Here is a 25658-nt window from a genome sequence, read left to right as displayed (position 1 = left end):
AAAACAGTGTTTTGCAGGGGTCTTTTTATACCCCCAAAACTCACCTCAAAGGAGTAAACTATGGGAAAATTCCAGTCTTAGCACTACCTGCTACCCTCTCCCACAAGGAGCTGTAGGAATCCCTCCACCTCAATTTGTAGCTTCTGCAGTCAGTCCTGGGTGTCTCTGGTCTCAGCCTGTCAGGATTTTCAAAATTACAAGAATTCCTCCCAATTTGGGGGATGTTCTAAGAGCTCTCAGCACCCTTCACAACGATGAAGCCTGTACTGCAAAGAAAGAGAAGATTCTCTATTCTGTTACCACAATGTGGAAGCCAGATCAGGAAGATCTTCGGATTCACTGCAATCCGGAATCTTCCCAAATCCCTTTCTTTGGCAGTGGGTTCCGGAGTTCATCATCTTAGTCACTGCTCTAGTAACTCAGAGGTGAGTGTGAATCTTCAAGGAATATTTTAGTTTTCCTCTTTAACAGAACTTTTTCAAGTAAACCACTAACACATTTGCTTCCATGTATGCAAGGCATAGCTTACTCTATGAATTTCCAATAATCTAGCCATTCAATGAATATATCTTAAATAACTGAAATCCCTATTTAGATAATATTTAAAATACATTAGCATTACAAGAGTACTTTTTTCCAGAGGTAAGACATCTGGATAAAAGAAGATTGTATTAACATTAAAACAAACAGAACCAAATCTCCATGTCTATCTCACTTGAAAGAACTTGATAAGCCCCTCCAAATTAAATTAACATGTACTTTAAAACATGGCGGCTTCAAAGAAAAAATGGGCATAAAGATACTGGAAGACATGGTCCAAGAGTAAGAAATGTGAGGCCAAAGGCTTTTAGAACACATATATCATATTATGTTACATATATATGATTTAATTATATAACATAATGTATAATTACATATAATATTTTTTCTTCAAAAAAATTAAAAGACTTTGGACATGGTGAGCACTAAATAACATCACACACACACACAAAATGAAATTGACTATATTGTGACAGGAAACAACTGGTTACCAATATTTGTCATTTTTTGCATTAATTATCTAAGTGGTAAGACCACTGACTTGTTGGAGAAGAGATCAAGACCAATACCAAATTAGAAAAATTAAAATGAAAGGATATGGCATATGATTAAAATAACTCCAATCTATTAATGTAAAACCAAAAGCAAAATAAAAAAAGGATGGGGGAGAGGGAATAATGGAACACATTTCTATGTGGACTGTCACTATTTCTATGGAAGTTTAACTGATATAAAGCAAATGCTACAAGGAGACCAGATGAGGAAAAAAATTACCTCAGTCAAGTGGCCAAGTGAAAAGTTACAGCATCCAAAGGCACCACCGGAGTAGAAAATTATCTTTGCTTTTTCAGGAGGCCTGTCCAAGTTCCTTTGAAATTACCTTTCATTTACACTGCATATATCTTGTCTATACATAGTTATTTGTATTCTGTCTCCACCATTAGAATATGAGCTACTTCAGGGCAAGTACTGGTTTTGTCTTTATATTCCTAATGCTTAGTTTAATGCTTGGCATATAAAAATATTTAATAAAGACTTGTTCACTTACTGCCTGATACTCATTTGCAAAATCTTATGGGTGTGGGAGGGAAAGATAATGGAAAATTATGAAGTTTTATTTTGCAAAATAGCAAGAAATAGTCAAGGAAAGTGGGAATTTGCAGAAAGCATGGTGTATGACCCAGGTGTGAAGGACATCAGCTGAATTACTTGGTCTTAAATAATTTCAATAAGCTTATCTCCACAATCACAGGGGCAGCATGTGAGCCTATGCTCCTGGTTTCCTCTCCCCATTGCTCCCAATCTTTGCCCAAAGTAGGGTCATGTCTTTGCTTTTTTTTTTTTTTTTGCTTATATTTCTGTTTGCCAGGAAGCAGCTGCTACTTCCCTCTTTGTATAGATGCTTTCCTTACACAAAGCCAAGCTAGAATGGCTTTCATTTTGAAACAGTGACAAAGTTCCAGCTTAGGGCCATTAGCCAACTACATTCTTTTAATCCTACAGAAACTAGCCTCAGTGGAAAAAACATAGCTGCATAATACTTTCCTATGTAGTTCTAGAAGCCTAAATGGTCTCTGTCTCAGAAAGTTTTGAGTCACCTAGCACTTGGAGTGGGTACTTGATTGCCATGGTAATATGTAAATTCTTCGTCCAGGCCTGCATTGAATAGAGCTCAGAGTTGATGGGGCTCCTGGTTGACACCCATTCCTGTTCATTCCAGTAATAAATCTTCATTGACTAACTTATCCACTAAGCCAATATACTCAATGAAGCCAAATCATTCCAAGAACATTTAACGATAAAAACAGGAGAACAAATAAAAAAATGGAAAATTTGTTTCTATTTCTAGAAGGAACTATTTTCTGCATTGATAACGGTAGAGCCATCATATTTTGAAGCTAACATCACAGTCCCTGATACTGATACAAGGGACTAAAAACAGTACTAATAGGGAAATAAAAGGAAGAGGAAAAAGCAGATGAACTAGACCAAGTATATACAGCAGAAGGTCATGTTGGAGGTAATGCAATTTTGAGGGAGGAAGGGTTGGAGAGTGATTCTGAAATTTCTAAAAAAGGGGAGGATAGTGAATAAATGGACCTAATTACTACCAAAACAACAAAACAAAAAACCCAAAGGTGATCTAACTACTCATTCACATACTTTTGCATTGACTATCCCCCATGCCTGGAATGCACCTTCTTTTTATCCTAATTACTGTTCTCCACAAATGGTTCCCAAAACTCATTTTCTGCAAATTCCTGTTTTCCTCCTCTGTTCCAGATACTACTCAAGCACCATCTTCAAAATGAAGCATTTCTTGATTCCTTCAACTGCTAGTTCCCTCCTTCCCAAATTACCTAAATTTGACTACTCTATTCTCTTTATGTTCATTCTGTATATCCTTATATGTGTACTTGTCTAGAATACTAGTTCCTCTTCAGTAGGGATTGTTTGATTATCTGTATCCCTAACATATACTAGGTTACCTAGTACCTAACACATACTAGGCATGTAATAAATGCTTGATTCATTGACGCCTATTCTACCACCTCAGCAAAGTCTTTAAGAAAATAATCTACACATGTATAAAGGGGCACCCTTGTTGAAAAGATGAGAAAACAGGTAAACTTTGGCAAATTATAATTTAAAACAGACCATATTTTTTCAGTAACACAATTGAAAGGTATGGAGAACAAAAGATCTCACTGTTTTATTGTTTGAATATTTATTTTTTTAAAGCATTTAAACATGCCTTTGCACTGGCAATCTCTATGTCTGTGATGTTCTACCTCCTCACCTTCATCTCTTAGCTTCTTTGGTTATTTACATGTTTTCTTTTCCACTGAAATATGAGCTCCTTGAGGGCAGGCTGTGCTTAGTACAGTGTCTGGAATTCAGTAAGCTCTTAAAAATGCTTTTAGGGGGGTGGAGCCAAGATGGCGGCTGGAAAGCAGGGACTACCATGAGCTCCCTGCCGAGTCCCTCCAAAAACCTATAAAAAAATGGCTCTGAACCAATTCTAGAATGGCAGAACCCACAAAACAGCAGAGGGAAGCAGGGCTCCAGCCCAGGACAGCCTGGATGGTCACTGGGTGAGGTCTATCCCACACAGAGCTGGGAGCTGGGAGTTGGGAGCGGAGCGGAGCAGAGCCCAGCCTGAGAGGGTGGACCAACCAGACCAGGAGCCGGGCAGAGTGGGCCCTAGCGCCCTGAATCAGTGAGCTGCCGCAAGTTACCAGACTTCTCAACCCACAAACACCAAAGACAGTGGAGAAGGTTAGTGGGAAAAGCTGCAGGAGTGGAAGAAGTTCTCGGTTCGGCTACCAGCTCCGGGGGCAGCAGAGGTGGGGCAGCTATAGCTGCTCTTGCTTCTGGCCCCAGGCCCACCTGGTGGGAGGAATTAAGTGGTGGATCAGAGCAGGAGTGCACAGCCTGCTGAAGATTTAAGCCCAGTCCGGGTTGGGGGTTCTTGAGGAAGGAGCAGTGCTGGTGTGGCAGAGCTGGCACCTCCCCCACAAACGTGGAACAAAGAACTCTCCAGTCTACAAGCAGTCATACCCCACTGAAAAATTCAAGGGTCAAGTTAGTTGGTTGGGAATATGCCCAGGCAGTGAAAACGCACCCAGATTCAGTCTCAGACTTTGGATTCTTTCTTTGGTGACAAAGAAGACCAAAACATACAGCCTAAAGAAGACAACAAAGTCACAGAGCCTACAACAGAAACCTCCAAGAAAAACATGAACTGGTCTCAGGCCATGGAAGAGCTCAGAAAGGATTTGGAAAAGCAAGTTAGAGAAGTAGAGGAAAAATTGGGAAGAGAAATGAGAAGGATGCAAGAAAACCATGAAAAACAAGTCAATGACTTGCTAAAGGAGACCCAAAAAAATACTGAAAAATACACTGAAGAAAACAACACCTTAAAAAACAGACTAACTCAAATGGCAAAAGAGCTCCAAAAAGCCAATGAGGAGAAGAATGCCTTGAAAGGCAGAATTAGCCAAATGCAAAAGCAGGTCCAAAAGACCACTGAAGAAAATACCACTTTAAAAATTAGATTGGAGCAAGTGGAAGCTAGTGACTTTATGAGAAATCAAGATATTATAAAACAGAACCAAAGGAATGAAAAAATGGAAGACAATGTGAAATATCTCCTTGGAAAAACCACTGACCTAGAAAATAGATCCAGGAGAGATAATTTAAAAATCATTGGACTACCTGAAAGCCATGATCAAAAAAAGAGCCTAGATATCATCTTTCAAGAAATTATCAAGGAGAACTGCGCTGATATTCTAGAACTAGAGTGTAAAATAGAAATTGAAAGAATCCATCAATCGCCTCCTCAAATAGATCCCCAAAAGAAATCTCCTAGGAATATTGTCGCCAAATTCCAGAGCTCCCAGATCAAGGAGAAAATACTACAAGCAGCCAGAAAGAAACAATTTGAGTACTGTGGAAACCCAATTAGAATAACCCAAGATCTGGCAGCTTCTACATTAAGAGATCGAAGGGCTTGGAATACGGAGGTCAATGGAGCTAGGATTAAAACCTAGAATCACCTACCCAGCAAAACTGAGTATCATGCTCCAAGGCAAAATATGGACTTTCAATAAAATAGAGGACTTTCAAGCTTTCTCAGTGAAAAGACCAGAACTGAATAGAAAATTTGACTTTCAAACACAAGAATCAAGAGAAGCATGAAAAGGTAATCAAGAAAAAGAACAAGAAAAAGAAAATTGCAAGGGACTTACTAAAGTTGAACTGTTTTGTTTACATTCCTACATGGAAAGATGACATGTATGATTCATGAGACCTCAGTATTAGGGTAGCTGAAGGGAATATGCATATATATATGTTTATGTATATGTATAAGTGAATGTGTATGTATGTATATATCTATGTGTGTGTATATATATATAAATATATATATATATATATATATATATATATATATATATATATAGAGAGAGAGAGAGAGAGAGAGAGAGAGAGAGAGAGAGAGAGAGAGAGAGGACACAGGGTGAGTTGAAGATGAAGGGAAGATATCTAAAAGAAATAAAATCAAATTAAGGGATGAGAGAGGAACATACTGAGAGAGGGAGATAGGGAGAGATAGAATGGGGTGGATTATTTCGCATAAAGGTGGCAAGAGGAAGCAGTTCTGGGGGAGGAGGGGAGAGGGCAGGTGACGGGGGAATGAGTGAACCTTGCTCTCATCAGATTTGGCCTAAGGAGGGAATATCATACATACCCAATTGGGTATCTTACCCCACAGGAAAGAAGAGGGAAGAAGATAAAAAAAGGGGGGGATGATGGAGGGGAGGGCAGATGGGGGTGGAGGTAATCAAATACAAACACTATCGAAAGGGGACAGGGTCAAGGGAGAAAATTGGATAAAGGGGAATGGGTTGGGAAGGAGAAAAATATAGTTAGTCTTTCACAACATGAGTATTGTGGAAGGGTTATACATAATGATACACATGTGGCCTATGATGAATTGCTTGACTTCTTAGGGAAGGTGGGTGGGAAGGGAAGAGGGGAGAGAATTTGGAACTCAAAGTTTTAAAAACAGATGTTCAAAAACAAACAAAAAGTTTTTGCATGCAACTAGAAAGTAAGATACACAGGCAATGGGGCGTAGAAATTTATCTTGCCCTACAAGAAAGGAAGGGAAAGGGGATGGGAGGGGAGTGGGGTGACAGAGGGGAGGGCTGACTGGGGAACAGGACAACCAGAATATACACCATCTTGGAGTCAGGGGGAGGGTAGAAATGGGGAGAAAATTTGTAATTCAAACTCTTGTGAAAATCAATGCTGAAAACTAAATATGTTAAACAAATAAATTTAAATTTAAATCAAAAAAAAAAAAAGAATTTTCAGTCTTAAGGAATTCCTCTATGTTGATATACATGGACTATACCTTTTCTTAACCCCATCTTCTCTGTTTCTTGTTGAACTGAATTTTTAGTCCAGTGGCCCAACCAAAAAAAATCCTAAGAGATATTGACCAGTTCATGATTAAATGAGATTTATGCCAGGATGAATAGTGAATGAGCAGAACCAAGAGAACATTGTACATAGTAACAACAATATTGTCTTAAGAATGACTTTGAGCAAATAAGTATTTATTATTATAAATGACATAAAATATGTATTATAATATTATATATTAATAATATAATAAATATATTTTATAAAAAAAACAATGCCCTGAACATGATTGCTGCTTAATAAATGCCCTGAAATTGAAAAAAAAATGCTTTTAGACTGACTAGAGCAAAATGACAACTCAAAGATTCCCCTCCAAAAGTGTGTTTCCCATGTATATGTTGAAAACATACAAAATTCCTTGAAAAATGCAACAATACTACTCGACATTTATATCACATGGTAAGGTTTGTGAAATGCTATTTGCAGCTTATCTCATTTAGCCTTAATTATACAGAGTATCTTACAATAACTTTATGAGATAAGTTCAATAGGTATTCCTATCTATATGCGGCTGCAAGTGAACAATCTTAGACTTAGAGTCTACATTCTCACACAGCTAGTAAATGTCTGAGGCAAGATTTACTAGGTCTCTTCCAATCCTCTTTTCCCTACAGCAGAAGCTTCTTAATGAGAGACAGCAGAGACAATTTTGTCTGAAAAATCTCATTATTAATATGAAACTATAAAACAGTGACAAATGTTCACCAAAGGTGCTTGTCACTGTCATGGAATACAGCCAGCACAGAGCCCAGGTGGAAAAGGGATTTCATATAGATGATAATATCTTTCAGAGATACTCTAGTCTCAGAACATTGCAGAAACTCCTTAATGGGATCTATAATCATTCAAAAGAGTTTGGTTTGACAAATGTATTTTGGAGAGACACTGCAGATGGATAATGAATTCCATAGTTCCAGAATTGAGTAAGAAGAAGAGAGGACATATTAGATTTGAGAAATTATGCAACATTTTGTATTATATCTAGTTTTTCCCTAAAACAAAATCCTAGCTTTAAAATGCTAATATTCTTCCAAAGATGCTCTATGGCTATGAATCACAGAATACCATACATTTCTGGAGAATCAAAACTTCAGGTCCTTCAAAGGACAATAGGGAACTGCTTGATGGGCATATGTAGGTTGCATCTAGCACTTACCAGCACAGTGGGATGTAGTGGATAGAGGGTAAGACTTGTCAGGCAGACCTGGGTTGAAACAGTGCCTCAGACATGGACTGTGTGACCCTGAGCAAATCCCTGAGCTCGGCCTTGGTTTCTGAATCTATAAAATGCGAGGTTGGATTTAGTGACTTCTAAGGTCCCTTCCAGCTCTAAATTTATGATCCCATTTGGAATAATCGAAACTAACATTAAAGAGGAGTATGACTAGAAAAGGAGGACTGGACATGTAGCTATTGCAAGAAATAACAACTATCTGTGGCACTCGTGCCCTCATAATACAGAAACCCATTTGTAGGCTCTCAGCATGTTGTGTAGGTTGATCCTTTGTGGACAACTTATGCAATGATGTGGACAAGAGTCACACAGAAAAAGAAGATATGATTGAACTGTAATCTGCCTTCTATTGAGTCCTGTATCAATGAGATCACAGAACCAATTAAGTACCAAAGCATCACACTATTAAAGCTTTCTTAAATTTTGAAGATTGTATCATATTACAAATTAAGATTTGATAAAATGGACTTTCTTACAACCCCCATTTCAAAATTTTTATTAATAACAAAATCTAAATAAAGTTACTAAATGTCAAATATTGTGGTTTTTTTCTACATATCTATATGAAAAACACTATTAAACAAAACAGAGCTGTTTTAAAAACAGTGTATATAGTGGATTCTCCATACCAGCAGAGACATTTAAGGAATATTTTGTGATGATGAATCATGGGGATAGGAACGAGGTCCAACTGTGCCCTCCATGCTATCTGAACTTCCTTCAACCTCCCTACTTCAACTCCGAGAATATCGTAATGTTAATGAAAATAAATCTTAGTAAATGATGCAGAAAAGACCCAGGAAATTTCCATACAAGGAGCTCCAAGCTAGCAATTATTAGTGGGCTATCTAGAATCATCTGTCTCCATCTTGCAAATCTATGATATTGTTACTTCAATTCAAGATAAATTAGCAATTTTCATCGCACCTAACTGCATTTTAAAGATTAAATGTAGGCTGATAGACTGAAAAGTGATCAGAAAGATAGTGTTCCAAAGAACACCACAGGCCTTGGGGTATTTTCCTCCTGTGTTTGCTCTCTGTTATCTAGGGGAAAAAAAACTGTAGTTTTGGGTGCTTGATTCAGACTTCCAATGCTGATCCATATTCAAACAGACCTTTAGATGGTACTGACAATGATATCTTTATTTAATATCAGAATCATGGCAGAAGCCTTAGCTCCATGTTTGCTCTGTGATGCTATGCCAAAATCTTGTCTTTTAATAAATGTTCTCAGAATTTCCTGGAAATGTTAGCATCTTTTTGACTCTATAACAAGGATGAAGATGATCAATGTAAACTGTCTACCGTATGAAATTTAAGCATCTTCTATAAAAAACCAGATGCCTTGGTATCAGTCTGGAAAATCAGTATAGGTGACCCTAACAAAAGAGATGCATGTTTCCAAACATACATACATAATAAAATAAATAATAATGCTAAGTGGATATAATTCCACAAGATCCTTATATTACATGCTTTAATACAAACCCCTCATTCTTCGTGGGCCTGTTAGTAGCATGCTCTGTTTAAGCATCATTGTTGGGAACTATGGCTGAAAACTCATATTGTTTCTTGTCTATTTTAGTATTTAAAAAAAAATCTAACACAAAGTGGAGGTTCACACTCAACAGATCAACTACTAAGTATAATATTTGCCTTACCAGGAATAAATTAATATGAGCATCGACATTCTCTGTTTTTCAACTAAAAATACCATTGATAATGTAGTGTTTTGTTTAAAAGGGCACAAGGGCTCCCTGGCTTAAACGGATACTTTAAAAAGAAAGGAAGGCTAAGCAAGCAATATTGCAAGAATTCACAGGCACTGTCAACAACTACCAAGACTTAACGGCAGCTGATACTTGGAACCAAGAGTTTCATGCCGCAGAGTAGTAATGGAGGGGCAGAGTAGTCAGTACACAGCAGGTTGGACTGTTGCCCCAGTGATTGGGGAGATAATATGGAAATCTGCAGCCCCCTCCTCTGTCTGCCACACAGTCTTATCATGACAGCCTCACTATGAGGGCAGCAGGACAGTGGAGCATACTGACAGTATGTCTGGCTTTCCCTTGCTCCCAAGGCCAAAGTGCAGGCAGAAGTTGGCATTGTGGGGTTTCTATAGCCTTGCCAACCCATTCTGCTCCCAGGATGCTGCTCAGAAAATGCTGGCCAAAATCCCCCAAAAGGAAGTCACCTTCCCTCACTTTCCTGCGATGCACAGGGTAGTACACTACAAGAAGGTCTCCTTTGTCAGATTTCATAGTGTTAAAAGATATATTGGGAGAGAAAAGCTGAATCAGGGAAAACAAAGACAATTTGCCCAACTTTACAAGATGGTATGGAACTCTTCCAAGTACTAGAACTGGGAATGAAGCCTAGAATTCCTAAATCATATCCATCTACCCAGTCACCTTTTAATTTCATATGCCAATGGTGTTAAATCATTGAAGTACATCTACTTTTTATCATCTCATTTTATAAAAGTCCTTTCCCTTTGCTATATATCTACTCATCAGATGTTATAGATAGATATAAGTGCAATTATAAGATGAAACATCAAAGGCATATGGAAATATACCAAAAAAATAGCAAGACATCCAAAAATATGGCCTTCGTTTACCATTCCTTACAGTGTAAACAGGAAACATTCCTTTATATACATGCATCAAATGTACACACCTTCACATTCAAGCCAATAATAACAATGAGTTCCTGGAAAATAAGTTTTAAAATTGTATTTATTTCCGCTTCTTAAAAAAGTGTAAATTATAATCATGTACATAATTTCTTTCAAGTGGATAAATTTAGACAATTTATCAATGCTTCCTTAAATTTTTATACTACACTGAACTCCAGCTGGTTTTTGTTTTAGGGTAAACCAGATTTTGGGTTCCTCCCTGTGGAGAAGTTACTTTCAAGTCAGTGAAAGTTCTTGGCCCATGATTAAAAGTCTTTGCCAATTAGTACTCAACAACTTCAATTCATTTTTTTCTGGTTCAAGATGAGTAGGAGCCTAATAGGGCTGTGATAAAAGGGCAAAAGGCACTGAGAGCCAAAAGCGGATTAATGAGCTCCTCCATTTATTTGTCTTCCTAACAGCTGAACTGTTACAACTATTGACACTCTTCAAAAGGTTCTGCTCTGAACCCTATCCAGGCTCTGCAGGCTCCAATGGACATCTTCAAATCCACAGAATGGAGGGGCAAGAGCTTCCCCTGTGTGATGCCAAAACCAACAAAGCCCCATGGATCAGGTAATGAAACTTCAGCTTTTCCCCCTTTGAGATTTATTTACTGGCAGCTGACAAGGGGGCAAATTCAGCTCGAATTGTGCAGTCAAGGCCCTGTCAAGCCTTTAGAGGCACCCTTGTCTTGAAGCACCTTCATGACTGGCATTTCACTCAAAAGCCCTCGGCACTGGTCCTTAACAGCTTATGACATCACAAAGGACACTCCAGACAGATGCCTACATGGCATCCTGCAGCATTTTAAAAGAGAATTAGTGGTTTTAATTATGGTCGTAGTATGAAAGGGAACCATGCAAGCTCCACAGGAGACCTTTGATCAGACCCTTTTGCTAGTACAATGCCACGGAACTGTGACTATTCCTAGTAAGGGGCCTTTTCTTGCTGAATGACTCACCAGTGATCTTTGAATGCAGACAAGCTTCTAGCCCTCCCTCTTCATTAGTGAGCATTTCTATACAGGGGCCTATATAGTGCTTGGAGTCTAAGAGCTATACAATTGGGGGGGAAAGAATCCCTACCGATTCTGGCCTCTACTTAGGAAGTGCTGAAGGACTCTAAGTGACTTTATTCATTAAAACAGGTTGCTATTAATTAACTGTCATAATAAAATAAAGAACCATTATTTGCATTTCTTAGTATGTTCTCTTTAGTAATATCTATAGAAGACGCTTGTAACAAAATTTATATAATCTTTTTTTGCATTTTTGGCAGCATAAGTTTACAAATTATTAGGACTATCTGGTATGTCTGAAAGTACAAATAGAGATAAAACATAAATATTAAAATAATCAGGAAAATGGGAAAGTATTTACTTGCCAAGCAATTCATGCAACTGAGACAAGTGAACATCAAATCAGCTTTCCTTGTTTGATAATCTGAAAGCACCACCTAAGATGAGACTGTACTTTTTATCAGCATATCATCAAACTGGGATTTAGCCCAGATTTGAGATGATTTGAGATAAAAAGAAGGGAAAAAATGTTGCACGCTGACAAGAAGTGGAAAAGTCTTAGGATTTCTTTTTAAAGATGTAAACTTGTCAAGTTGGCCATAGGAAACAAGATTCCTGAGTCCTAAATTGGTAAGTTTAAGGATATGAAAATAGGGAGAACATTAATTCTATCTTAGATTTCTATAAAACATAGAATAATTTTCTGCATGATTATTTTAACAAGATTTTCCAGCAATTTTCTCTGAAATTCTCATTTTTGATAATACAGAACAATTTTCCACGTGGTTTCACCCTCATCACTAAAAGATACAGGGAACATTTCTGTGTCTTAAAGCAGGTTACCACATTACTGCTTTCATTATTTCTAGAAACTATCATTGGCAGTTCTGCTTCCTTAATAATATCTTTTTAGGAAGGAAAGAAAAGTTGGACAATTCTCAGGCCTTAGCAACATAAAGCGAGATGACAGGCACACTCTTTCAAATGTTGCTGCTTCAGACTCTTTTGGTTTTTCTTAGCCCCCGCAGTTCCCTTCTGAGGTGCCTAAGAGCCTCTAAAATGTCAGCCCGCTGTGGATCATCCTGCACTTTCTCCACATAGAGGTAGAAATGTTTGATAGTCTCAGACAACAGGACTTCAGGATTCACATCAATTTCATGAAAACGAAGCATTCTTTCACACGCAATGGCATAGTTCTTGTGCCAATTTGCTGGATGTTTCTTTTGTAGATACACAATTTCCTTATATAGCTGAAAAAATGCATATTTAATATCTTATTTTATGAAAATTCTTAAACTTTAAAAAAACATAAAGTATAGATAGCATACATATCAACAAAGCCAAGACACCAATAAAATCTAATACTTGCTGCATGACGCAGAAAATCTGAAGATGTTACTGTAATTGTCACAGTAACAGGTGGCAAATATGTTTCATATAAAACTGTTTCTGGGCTTTTTAGGATACTGCTGGGGGAAATCTAAGGCACACTGTGTTAGAACAGAATGCTCTTCCTCCAGAAAGATGTTCTGGGAAAGGGATTTAGCTGTAATTCATGGAAAGCTATTTACTCAACAGGCAGAAAGGTTGGAAACTCTAAATTTAGCTGTCGAGAGGAAAAAATACCCTTTACAGTTGGTTTATTTTTTAAAAGTGTATTTTTAAAAGAAGCATATTCCCATATTAGCTTTCAACAAAATCACAATTTTAACACTGTTTTTGGGTACAACATTCAACTATGTGTCTTTTTTAGAGTGATAAGTTTACATTTTTTTAAACTTCAGGTTCACACTATCTTCTAACTCTTCAAGTGAGTTATTTTCCCTTCAAGCATTCAGATTTTGAGCACCAGAGATATTATGTCTACTGGGAGGTAAAACAGATTTCATATAATTGGGTTTTCCAGAGGAAACAGAAGAAAGGCACAACCAAAATCTAACAAACAAAAAAATATCAGACAGAAATCTGCAAAAAACAAATGCTTACTTGCCTAGTGATTTCATGGCCTCGATAGGGCCTCGATGTTAATATTTAGATTTACCAAGAGTCTGAACTTATCATTAGACAGGCTAAAATATAGAGCAAAAAATTTTTGCCAGGGGGAAGGTGTTATTTTAGCATTGGGCAACATTCACAGAATTACTGGGATGAAAGGGAACCTAACAGATTATTACCTTTTACTCACCCTAAGCCATACCGGACCAACCAGGGACCTTCTAATTCCAGAAAAAGAATTTCTATAATCTACTTTTGATAAGTTATTCTAATTTTTAACATTAGAACTGAAGCTTGATTGAAGATTGTTTCTCACAGCTAACTTAAACCCTTACTTAGTTCTACAGCTTAAGCTAATTTCTTCTAGTTTTCAGGCAGGGGAAGAGAAGATAGTCACTATGTACATTCCTTTACATGAGGACTATTGCTTAGTAAACTTTTAGCTTCTCTTTTCTAGGTGACACAATCAAAGCTCCTCTATCTTTTTATTACAGGCCTTTTTTCTCTAAACATTTAGTTACCTTTGCTCCTCTTTCATGAACTTTCTCCAAGTTAAAAAAAAATCACCAACTGCTCAAGAGAATGAAGAACTCAAGCTCTGCATGTCATGATCTCTGCTGCGCCCTCATGCCATACTATTCTTTCAAACTATGTTTTGTTGCTAATTCATAATTTGCTTTTCTTCTGAGATTCAGTGAAATTTATCTTCCATATCATGTGACACCAGTCATTTCTCATCTTGTATCTGGAGAGTTTATTTTTTTCTAAGTGTGTTATTATATATTCTGCTATTTCTGACATTTTCAATGTAGCAAAGTACTCTGAATTTAAATCCAAGTTTCTAAATGCCGATCATTTCTACTTCTATTCCCTACCACAGTTTGAACTTAACAAACATAACTTCTAGAGCTTATCACCTTTTCATCTGAGTCACTGTAAATAATTATGCTATCCTTTATATACAATGTTGCTCTACTGATCCATCATCAACAAGCCATTTGTTCCAAACAATCCTCCCAGTAGTGGTGATGGGTGTGGTGTGCACTGAAACATTCACATTATTTTGTCTAGTAGTATGACAATACATCTGAGAACAGATGGACAGGAATAGACTTAGAGACATAAAACAGCAAATCTGACTGGTCCAAGGAGGTCTCAATCATATGATCAGAGTTTCAATAATACTTTACCCAAGCAAGTTACGGGGCCCTGGGTCAGATTCCTGACACGATACGTGGTGCTGGGCCTAAGATAGTCCTGACACTTGTTTTTCACAGAAACATAAAATTCGAGATGAAGGAGAGCTTATAAATCACCTATTCTTTTTATAGATTAAAGTTCAGAGGGATTAAATGGCTTATCTAACAACTAATTAGTAATACACTCCCTCAACAAGGATTTATTAAGTGTCTAGGCTGGGCACTGGGGACACAAAGACAAAAATTAAACAAAATCTCTATCCTCAAGTAGTTTGTGATCTGGCAAAAATGAAACTAGAACACAGTGTGGCTGTTGGGGAAAAAAGGACCTAAAATTAAAAGACTAATGACCTTTGAATATATCACCTAGGGAAAAAAACCCAACTATTCTATGACATCTGTGGACTTTCAGGCCACTGTACTTTCCTCTGCTTCATGTTATATCATATAATTGGATGTGAGCTTGATAATAAATCATTGCTTACAACTGTGCAGTGTAATCCTTCAATTGGTGGTAAGAAATCAAAAGGGCAAATAATCCTCTTGATCTCAATACCTGACCATATATCTTAGCTGAGTAGCTTCACAGTTGTTCCTATAGGAAATAGGTAATACCTCAACTTTCCACAAATCTAGTTCTGGGAATCCCTATTGTTAAGGTATCTTTTTTCCCCCTATACAGCAGGTCCCTAGACAACTTAAGCTAGAAGAATCTAGATCTAGATTTTTATGGTTCAGCAGAAAGGCCTTTAAATAATACCATAGCTACAGGAAGCTTCTCCTCTTTCCTCCCTACTCCAATCACAAAGAGCTTGGCCTAGAGTAAGTATGGTCACATCTCATGGGGCATCACTTAGCCCAACCCCAAGAGCAAAGTTAGAAATAAATCTATTACACACTGTTTTGCATCTTAAAAAAATACCAATTAATTTTACACTCACAGTCAATAGTATATAAGTCAAGATAAACAAGACAAGGAGGAAATTAACATTTGTTTGGTAGGACCTGTTCTTTACAAATTCACTTGATACTTATAAATAGATTTATAAAATAATATATTTGAATATCCATATATCTGTTACACTTACCACTTGACAAAGGCCAGAGAGGAGGAAGGGAAAAGAATAAATGATTCTTTATAAGTCCCCCAATACTACCATTCCCAAACCAAAAATATGTTTTATAAAATAACATACATTATATGCATGAGCATAAAGTTGTGCTTTCGTATTTGTTGGCACATTAGCAGTTTCTGCAAGGTTAAAGATAAAGAATGCTGTTTTCATCCTAGAAAAGAAAATATGTGTAAATAAAATCATGGTATTAATTACTTAACTAAACATAGTCCATTTCACATTCAAAGATAAATCTGAAAAGTATCCTACAGGCAATGAATGCACAAACCATGTTTTCTGCGTACTAATATTAATGATTTCATCATTATGGAAGCTTAAGCTAAAATGCCTGCTAAGTAATCAAATTGGCTATTAGAAACAATTTCGTCCTCCAGAAAAATTGTACTCCATACAAGATGTAGTATGAGAAGGAATACTTGTCAGTTAATCAACATGTTTCAGAAGCATTCATCATAACTGGTACCTAGTTCTTCAAATATTAAACTTAGTTCTCCAAGGCAGGGCATACACTTTTTATACATTAAATCCTCCAAATCACATACAGCACACAAATCAATACAAATAATGGTCTGCATATTTATTTGGCTTAGCTCTCCCTGAAGTTTAATGCATTAAGTTACAAAGTAGGACTAAGTAATTAAACATATGATATACCTTCGACCCCTTGTGCCCCTACAAGATAACTTGTAAAGATATTCAATTCAGAAAAAAAATTATTAAGTGAGTAAAAACAAAGGAAAACGAGAGAAAAGCTGCAATTGTCAGGGCTTGGCAAATGACTGGATGTATGGGATAAGGAAGAGAACTGAGTCAAAGATAACTCTCAGGATTCAAGTATATTAGACTGAGAGGATAATGTATTGAGCAATACAAAACTTCCTACTGACATGCAGGGAAAATTGAAATACAAAGAGACTAAATAGAATTCAAAGCTATACAATATGCCTGAAAGGTAGTTATGTGCTCTATTAATTAAACAAAGTCTCACCACCCACTATTACCATCCAGGAAGAAAAGTACCATCAGCCATTTCTCTATATTATTCAAAACACACGAAAATCATTAGTACATACAAATACAGGATTACCTTGCTTGCCACATCTCTTCATTAGCTATAGCTTCCCAAGAAGATGGGTCAAACCTATAATTAGAATAAAGTAATTTGTTTCGGCAGTTACATAAAAGGTTAATGGTGTATTGTCTCTATAACACAGTGCCCTAATACAACAAAACAGATAATATATTAAAAGGTAGATGTAGAGGATCAGGTGCTTTACACACTTATGGCCAGGAGGAAGTTTTTAACCAATAAAAGAACAGAACAATCATATGAAATTGAAAACTTTTTTGAAAACAAAAATCAAAGCAGCAAAGATGAGAGAAATTATTAATTGGGAAGTAATCTTTGCATCAAATAGCTCTGATAAGGGTCTTATATTCAAGATATAGAGAGAGTTAAGACAAATATACAAAACCAAGAGACCTTTCCCAATGGGTAAATGGTCAAACAATAGGAACATATAGTTTTCAAAAGAAAAATAGCAAACTATTAACAACCATCTGAAAGGCTGCTCCTAGAGAAATGCAAAAACAATCCTAAGGTATCACCTCATACTCAGAAAATTGGCTAAGGTGACAAAGGATGGAAATAGTCAATGTAAGAGGAGTTTTGGGAAAAGAAAAGCTGTAAATTGGTCTACCATTTTGAAAAACAACTTGGAATTACACTAATAAACTGATTAAAATGTCCATGCCCTTTGATCCATAGTTCCCACCGCTAGGAATATATCTTTCTGTCAAAGACAGAAAGAAAGTTTCCATACATAAATATATGCTCCTGCTGCTGCTATTGCTCCATCCTCTAAGCTGTAGCACTAGAGAGAGGACCCTAGCCACTTGGCTCTACACTCTTTTGGGACCATGTGTCATCACTTTCATCCCAATCATTTTTTGCCCTGATATTCCTACTACTACTATTGCTCTGCCCTTCAAAGTGAAAAGCCAGAGACAATGCATAGGAGTAGCCCTCAGATCTGTACTCCCTGTGACAAGAACCCACATCTTTATCCTGCTTTCTGTTTAATTCTTGCTGCAGCTAGCCACATCAGTTTTTGGGGTATCTTCTAGATCACTGACAGTCCTAATTAAGACAGAACAGTCATCATACAAAGGCTAATGGGAAAAATGGAGTTTTTAGTGGTAAGAGGAAGCAGTTCTGTGGGAGGAGGGGAGAGGGCAGGTGAGGGGTGAATGAGTGAACCTTGCTCTCATCAGATTTGGCCTAAGGAGGGAATACCATACATACCCAATTGGGAATCTTACCCCACAGGAAAGAAGAGGGAAGAAGATAAAAAAATGGGGGGGATGATGGAGGGGAGGGCAGATGGGGGTGGAAGTAGTCAAAAACAAATACTTTAGAAAGGGGACAGGGTCAAGGGAGAAAATTTAATAAAGGGGGATGGGTTGGGAAGGAGCAAAATATACTAAGTCTTTCACAACATGAGTATTGTGGAAGAGTTATACATAATGATACACATGTGGCCTATGTTGAATTCTTGACTTCTTAGGGAGGGTGGGTAGGAAGGGAAGAAGGGAGAGAATTTGGAACTCAAAGTTTTAAAAACAGATGTTCAAAAACAAACAAAAATGTTTTTACATGCAACTAGAAAATAAGATACACAAGCAATGGGGCGTAGAAATTTATCTTGCCCTACAAGAAAGGAAGGGAAAAGGGGATGGGAGGGGAGTGGGGTGACAGAGGGGAGGGCTGACTGGGGAACAGGGCAACCAGAATATACACCATCTTGGAGTCAGGGGGAGGGTAGAAATGGGGAGAAAATTTGTAATTCAAACTCTTGTGAAAATCAATGCTGAAAACTAAATATGTTAAATAAATAAAAAAAAATCATATTAAAAAAAATGGAGTTTTTAGGTCTCCAAGTAAAAGCTTCTAAATTGGCTTTGTTTTTTTAATAACAGAGGCCAACCTGGATATTTCATTTCAAATTGAACTGGAAATGCTGAAGTCTGAAGGTAAAGATTGATTGAATGGGTCTGTAACAACAAGGCCATTTGCTGCTACTGTGATCATGTAAGGCCAATAACACCAGCACACAGAAGAGCTGCTAGCACAAGTTCTGTGATCTGCTTTTCTAAGGAAAGCAACTTAAAGGGGTTTACAATCTCATTTTAATCAAACATACATCTATCATTCACTTAGTTCAGGGGAAAAAGTCAGCATCCTGAACTTTAAAGCAAATACAAACAGAAATTACAAACAGAGAAAATATAAACAGAGCAAATAACACAAATAAACAGACAGGCTTCTAGCTGTCTGACCAAAGCTCAAAGGGACTTGATCGCCTAAGTGCTGAGAAGCACTCCAAAACAAAAGACAACAAAAAGTCCCACTTTGCTTGCCATTACATTCCACCCCTCTAGGATCCTTGGCATTACAATCTAAATGGCCATGGATTGTGGAGCAAATAGAGGGACTATACTTTGCAATCCCTTCACATAATAACTTATTGGTAAGGTGGCCACATAGTCTTAAATAAAACATATCATTCAGTATATCTTACAGCATTTCTCAGAATACCCACACAACATATATCATTGTTCAATAAACTAAACCATAACATTCATAGCAATACCCTTAAGCAAAACATCATTCAGGAGCATTCACCAAAATACTTGTTTATAGAAGCAGGGGGTCCCAGGCCAGAGTCTTCCCTAGCATAACATATCATCCTTAATGGGTGGCAGAAAATACAAACACTATCCACCCCTAGGTCACAGCAAGTTACAATCTCCTCAGTCAATATGAAGCATCCAAGTAAAGTACTCTTTTCATCTTGACCCGAGGTCAACTTTTAAGTCCCTGACCGCTCCCAGCTCTTGCCTGGATTCACACACAGGCAGCTCTTTGCTCAAGCTCCTTGTCTCAGTTCATGGGGACTGCTCCACTTCAAGTTCTTCCTGCTCTTGCCTGACAGTAGACTCCAGGGGCTCCTGTGGGAAGTTTCTGTTTCTGGGAAAGCAAAGCTCTGTACACAGGCAGCTCTCTGCTCCTGCTCCAGGCCCCACAGAATCATAGTTACCACAACTGGGAAACCATGAACAAGTATCCCAGGCCCCATGCTTTCATTTTATTTGCAGATTCTGCCAACTATGCCATTTTGTAACAACAATGTTGTTAGCAGCTGCTGTGGAGGTGAAAGCATATAGGAGGGCTGCTAACATAGGTCCTTTGGTCAGCGTTTTTAAAGAAAACAACTTTAAGGGGTTAACAATCTCACTTTAATTAAACATACATATACCATTCACTTAGTTCAGGGGGAAAAGCCAGCACCCTGAACTTTAGAGCAAATACAAACAGAAATTACAACTAGAGAAAATATAAACAGAGCAAATAACACAAATCAACAGACAGAGTTCTAGCTTTGTGACTAAAGCTATACATACATAGTTACCAGAAAGAGAAGCACCAACATCTGGGTTTTCAAAGCTGGGGGGCTCCTTAACAGGAGAATGTCTCCATACCAACATTTCCAATGAGTGAGCCCCAAACAAAATTCTAACCTCAGAGTATATACACACTTCTTCAGGGTCAGAGCGCTTCACACCTCTCAAGGGTTTCACACCTCTTGAGAGCTTCACCCCTCTTAAGAGTTTCACACCTCTTGTGACCTAACTAGCAAAAGGGTGTGGGCCTTCCTACAAAAAAAGGCAAGACTCAATCAAAGGTACTTGATTGATTGCCTTAATGCTGAGAAGCACTCCAAAACAGAGGACAACAAAAAGTCCTCCTTTGGTTGCCATTAACAGGGCTCTTTTGCCCCTATATGACATAGACCCAAGTCTTATGTTGGTTAAACGGAAAATACAAGATAATACCAACACTTAAGGTTGTTTCAGGCATGTAAAACAACCATCTAAACAAAATGTCAATTGTTCATACCTTCCATATTCTTCAGTCCAGTTATATATATTTCTAGTAAGCTTAATCCATTCCTCAGGGTTGAATATAATCTCTGAAGAAACCAATTTGTCACAAGAACCCCATGGCCAAAGAGAATAGTTCTCTTTCCAAGTTGGGTCACCTTCATGAAGTCCTATGCAAACAAATGTTTCTTTGCTATTGAAAACAAAACAAATGACATTTATTTTTAAGTTCAGCTCCAAGATCTAAATGTTAAATTTATACTACTCATAGCAGAGCGCATTATTACCCATAACATTTGCAAGTAATTCAGTTTCATTTAGACTTTCTAAAAAAAATCTTTATGGTACCTATCCCTTCACATGTATTTCTTGATATTAAATTTTCATTTCATAGACAGGAATATAATGCCAGATTAGGCTGGCAAAAATCAAACTGGGAGACAGAACATGTGAAATTTCTAGTAAGTTAAAAAACTTAATTCTAAAATCCTTATTATTTAGTGCTTCTTAAATAATTATGGGGCATGTAGCTTGGTTTGGCCAAACTTTTTTTGTCCCAATTTTTAGAGGTTGACCATAGCTGTTTTTAAGCTAGGTTCTATAGAAAAAGCTTTTAAAAGTGTTAGCTTAATCCAATATTTATTGAACCAAGATTTTATAGCAAAATTTTTGATATAAAATCATTCAAAGATATAATAGCAATATATTTTTGCAGTTCCTAGTAATCTAAGAACAAAAGATAGTAACTATTGATTAAATTTGATACTGTCATGATTCCTCATCTATTAAACTAGAAAATATTAAACACTGCTCTTACAGAACATTTACTCCTAGCAGATGTTCATTTAATACTTTTTGTTCTCATCAATATTACTAATAAGCTATTATTGATACTAATTGCTAAAAGGTTTTATTAAGGCATTTAAAACACAGCATCACTCTGCTTTCATCTACTTTACTCTGAAAACCACAAGAGATTCCTTTACAGAAAAGACATGTTTAAACAAATGAACAGTCCACTTAAGTTCCTACCTCCAGGTCCAGACAAAATTCAGTCTTTTAAAAAAAAGTATAAACATAGAATACCATTGACCTTAGCAAAAACTAAGCCCAGAAGTACGGGAATTGACAACTCTCATAATTTCTCTAAGCTATTAGAACTAGAGGTATTTCTTAGTCATAAAAATGCTTCATCTTATTTTTTAAAATCTTGGGCTATTTTTGTGCAGTGATTATTCCTGGAAAACATTTGCTTTACATTAAAAAGGTGTCCATGGTGTTCATCAATGGGAAACTAATTGTTTGCTATCCACCCGCAAAGATTTCAAGTAGGCAGGCACATCTCTAATTTCCCTGAATTGTGCTAAGATCTCATATGCCATTCTTGCTAATCTGTCTTTATTTTGACTTCACTCAGAAAAATAACATTTATTTCTGCCTAGCCTTATTTCTGCATAGATATTCAATTTAATTACAAAGATAATCTCACCAGTGACAGGGAAATCGGTGTAGAAAATTGTTCTTTTGGATGAGGCACAGCTGCTACATAAACAATTTTTGAAAAGCTTAAAGATTTTAGAAAAGCTATTACATGAAAAGAATGCTTACTGTTTATTTACTTTGAGGAAATGATAAAGATTAAACATGACCATTCCACTAGGTAATATGCCTTCCACAGGATTCCACCGGTTCCCAGGAAAGTAGATACCTGGTAAATGCTTAGCCATCTTAGGTAAATACCACTCATAAGTCAACATCTGCCAGAAAAAATCACAAATAACTTCATACTTAATTTCAGATTTTTAAAAAGAAATCAAATGAACAAATACAATTAATAGACTATAAAAATGGAACTGCATAAAATTAATTTATTTACACTGAAAGGTCTAGCTACACACAAGTAAGCATATAATAGTCTCCATTTTTCTACTGACCTAAGTTCTTAATTTTATGTCTTCACTAATACTGATGATGATCATACTATCCAGTATATTCCTAAAGAATAATCTGGGAGGTTCATATTCCCAGGATAAAACCACAGAATGGAACTAAGGTTGGCCTGAAACCAAACAAGAGAGGTGGCAAAAATTTTTAAATGTACATATCTTTCCTAAATCATATGAAAGCACAATATCTTCTAAAAATGTTCATGAATCTTCATTCATTCACCAAGTACTTGTTCTACTCTAAAATGTGCTCAACTCTCAACAAGGCATCTTAAGAATAAGAACAATTTCTTCTTTCCAATCCTAACAGTGCTTCTCATAACATTAATATCTACTTCTTTACATGCACATTGTTTCTTGCAATAAGCTCCTCTAGGGCATTCACTTCATCTTTGTGTCACCAGTGCTTAGCACAGTGCCTGGCACATAATAGGAGCTTAATAAATGCTTGTTGATGAATTGATAGAAGGGTTAATCATTCTTATCATTGTACCTACTAGTTAAAAGACATTTTCAGGTTCACAAAATTATTTTAATAAGAAATTTTCACTAGTCTTCCCTAAGATAAAGGAGTGACAAACTCATAAAGAAATTATGCAGTAACAAAATTTTAATTTTTAATGAAATTTTTATTTGCTTACAAAGTTATTTCTTTTAGGATCATCATAATTTCTTTTAATCCCTAAGCTTGTGGGCAATGTTTGTTTGCATGGCTCAAATATCATTACTTACAATAAATGTTTTAAAAATAAACTTGCTATACGTTGAAAATTTTTTTATAGTTTACACTATGTCACATTAGGATTTTATTATAAATCTAAAATTAAGCTCATCAATTCTCAATACTTTCAGGATAAGTAGAAAGGAATTCTTATTAACCTGTCTGAATGGTCAAAAAACCCAGAGGAATATGAAGTCACATTCTGATTATTACGACTGTCATGAAAATTTTATCTTCACAAAAACAAAATCTACTTCACAAAAATAAAGCCTGTATGAATTTTTAAAAATTAAAATTATAATATACTTATTTTTGGTATATTTCAACATACTTTTAGTTTAATATACTTTTAGTATATTTTTAGTATACTCACTTCCTGATCCACCAATGAAATATCAGGCCTCAGACCCTCACAATAATGCAAATAACGAAGAGAATTTCCTGGCAAATCTCCTCTGAGTAAGATGATTGCATCATTAGGCATAGAGAACAGAAGGTTCTTTGCAAATTTATCAATGACGTAGTTAGTGCTTTGGTCACAAATGCTAAATGAAAAGGACAAAATATTTTTTAAAACATTTTTACTACAGTTATAACATGACAATCCCTTCCCCTTTCTCTATATAATCCATGTGAAGTATTCTAACATTAATCATCCAAGGTGGAGATGATACCCAAATCTAGAATACCACTTGAAAAGATGGACAGGAAGAAAAGAGTCTGCTACTTCATCTCTGAAGGTATATTAACTCTCCAAAAGCAAGAGAACAGGGATGGTAACATTGATTAAAATAAGGCTTCCAATTTCAGTTGGAATTTTGGATAGTTCCATATAATTCCCATTTATTTCACACTACATAATGAAATTTCTTTATTTTTTTAATTAAAAATTCAATATCCTTATGAACTCTTCCCCCAAATGGCAAATCTGAACAGTTTCTTGAACCATAAGCTCCCTTCATTCCCCTCTCTAGACTGTTCAGGAAGAAACCAAAGGGAATAGAGTCTAATAAAGAGAAAGATAAGAAGTAATGAGCATAGACTTTATTTTGCTTTATTAATATAGTGAATATGTGCAGTTGCACATAACAGCACTATGACTCTTTAATCATGAAGTCGACTTTCTTAGAACTTGAAAAACTGGCATGAATTCTGAAAGCTTTCCATGAAAACAACAACAAAAAAGATGAGTTGAAACACTGCCAAAAAATAGAGCAAATGAATCCTTACTTGTAATTAATATTAGTTTCATTATACTTAATAATAAGAAACACAGCATTTAATTTTTGTCCTTTAAAATTACTAGAGAGTAACCAGTGTAGTGCTATAAAGCAAACAAACCCATCTGTAAACAAAACCTTATTTCTAATTAATTGCTGTTTTGATAAAGCATCTACGATTTCCATTTTAAATCCCCACATGTTTTTGATACTTTATGCAAAGGCTGACCTATCCCTTACCCCAAAGCAAATTTCAAGAACTGTAAATGAATGCCCTATCTGTAGATATCACATCTTTCCAGCTGCCCTATCTAAACGTCCTGGCCTTTAAAGTTCTTTGTAACCTGGCTCTTTCCTACCTTTCAGCTTTCTTAAATTTTATTCCCTTCCATATACTTTATGATCCTGCCACATTGGCCTACTTCCAACTCCTCAAACACAATACTCGTTTCTCATTGTCATACCTTTCTCCTGGCTGTCTGGAATGCTCTCCTTCCTCACCTCTACCTTCTAACTTCCTTCAAGATTCAGCTCAAATCCTAATGTTTCTGCAAGAAGTTGTTCCTGGTTTTCTCCAGGCTCCTGTCTGCTCCAAGCTGCTGGCTTCCTCTTTCAGATTACCTTTATGCCACATTGTATGTATCTTATATGTATCTAATTATTATATGTTGTCTCTGCCATGAGACTGTACAATCAAGCAATCAATGAACATTTATTAAGAGCCTCCTATAGGCCATGCACTGTACTAAGCACTAGAGATATAAAAAGAAGCAAAAGACAGCCTCTGCCCTCAAAGAGGCAGAGACCATATTTTTGCCCGTCTTTATACACCCAGCACTAAGCACGATGCCTAGCACATATAAGAGCTTTATAAATAAATACTTGTTGATTGACCAAAGATATAAAATACAATAGCTAAAATCCTAATATTTGCACAGTTTGGCTGAAGAGAGGTAACATGGTTCAGTGAAAAGGTCACTGGACCTGGCTTGGGATGCTGGCTCTCCCATACACAACCTGTGCGATACTGGA

The 25658-nt window shown here is 36.6% G+C and overlaps 1 protein-coding gene across 1 annotated transcript in view; it reads right to left on the bottom strand.

Moving 5' to 3' along the window:
• Window positions 1-10500: 10500 nt before the first annotated feature.
• Window positions 10501-25658, bottom strand: part of TMEM260 (transmembrane protein 260) — a 105562-nt gene continuing 90404 nt past the window's right edge. Inside the window, exons 11-16 of the mRNA XM_036737181.1 lie at window positions 23780-23951; window positions 22348-22496; window positions 20756-20932; window positions 16883-16936; window positions 15856-15946; window positions 10501-12715 (exon numbers count right to left, since the gene is read on the bottom strand). Of these exons, the coding sequence (XP_036593076.1) occupies window positions 12461-12715; window positions 15856-15946; window positions 16883-16936; window positions 20756-20932; window positions 22348-22496; window positions 23780-23951 (898 nt within the window). The 3' untranslated portion in view covers window positions 10501-12460. The remainder of the gene's footprint in view (window positions 12716-15855; window positions 15947-16882; window positions 16937-20755; window positions 20933-22347; window positions 22497-23779; window positions 23952-25658) is intronic.

This window comes from Trichosurus vulpecula, chromosome 8 (genome assembly GCF_011100635.1).
Source record: "Trichosurus vulpecula isolate mTriVul1 chromosome 8, mTriVul1.pri, whole genome shotgun sequence".
NCBI classification, from domain to species: Eukaryota; Metazoa; Chordata; class Mammalia; order Diprotodontia; family Phalangeridae; genus Trichosurus; species Trichosurus vulpecula.
The sequence above is the reverse complement of the archived record's forward strand: the minus strand, read 5'-3'. Positions and strand labels throughout refer to the sequence as shown.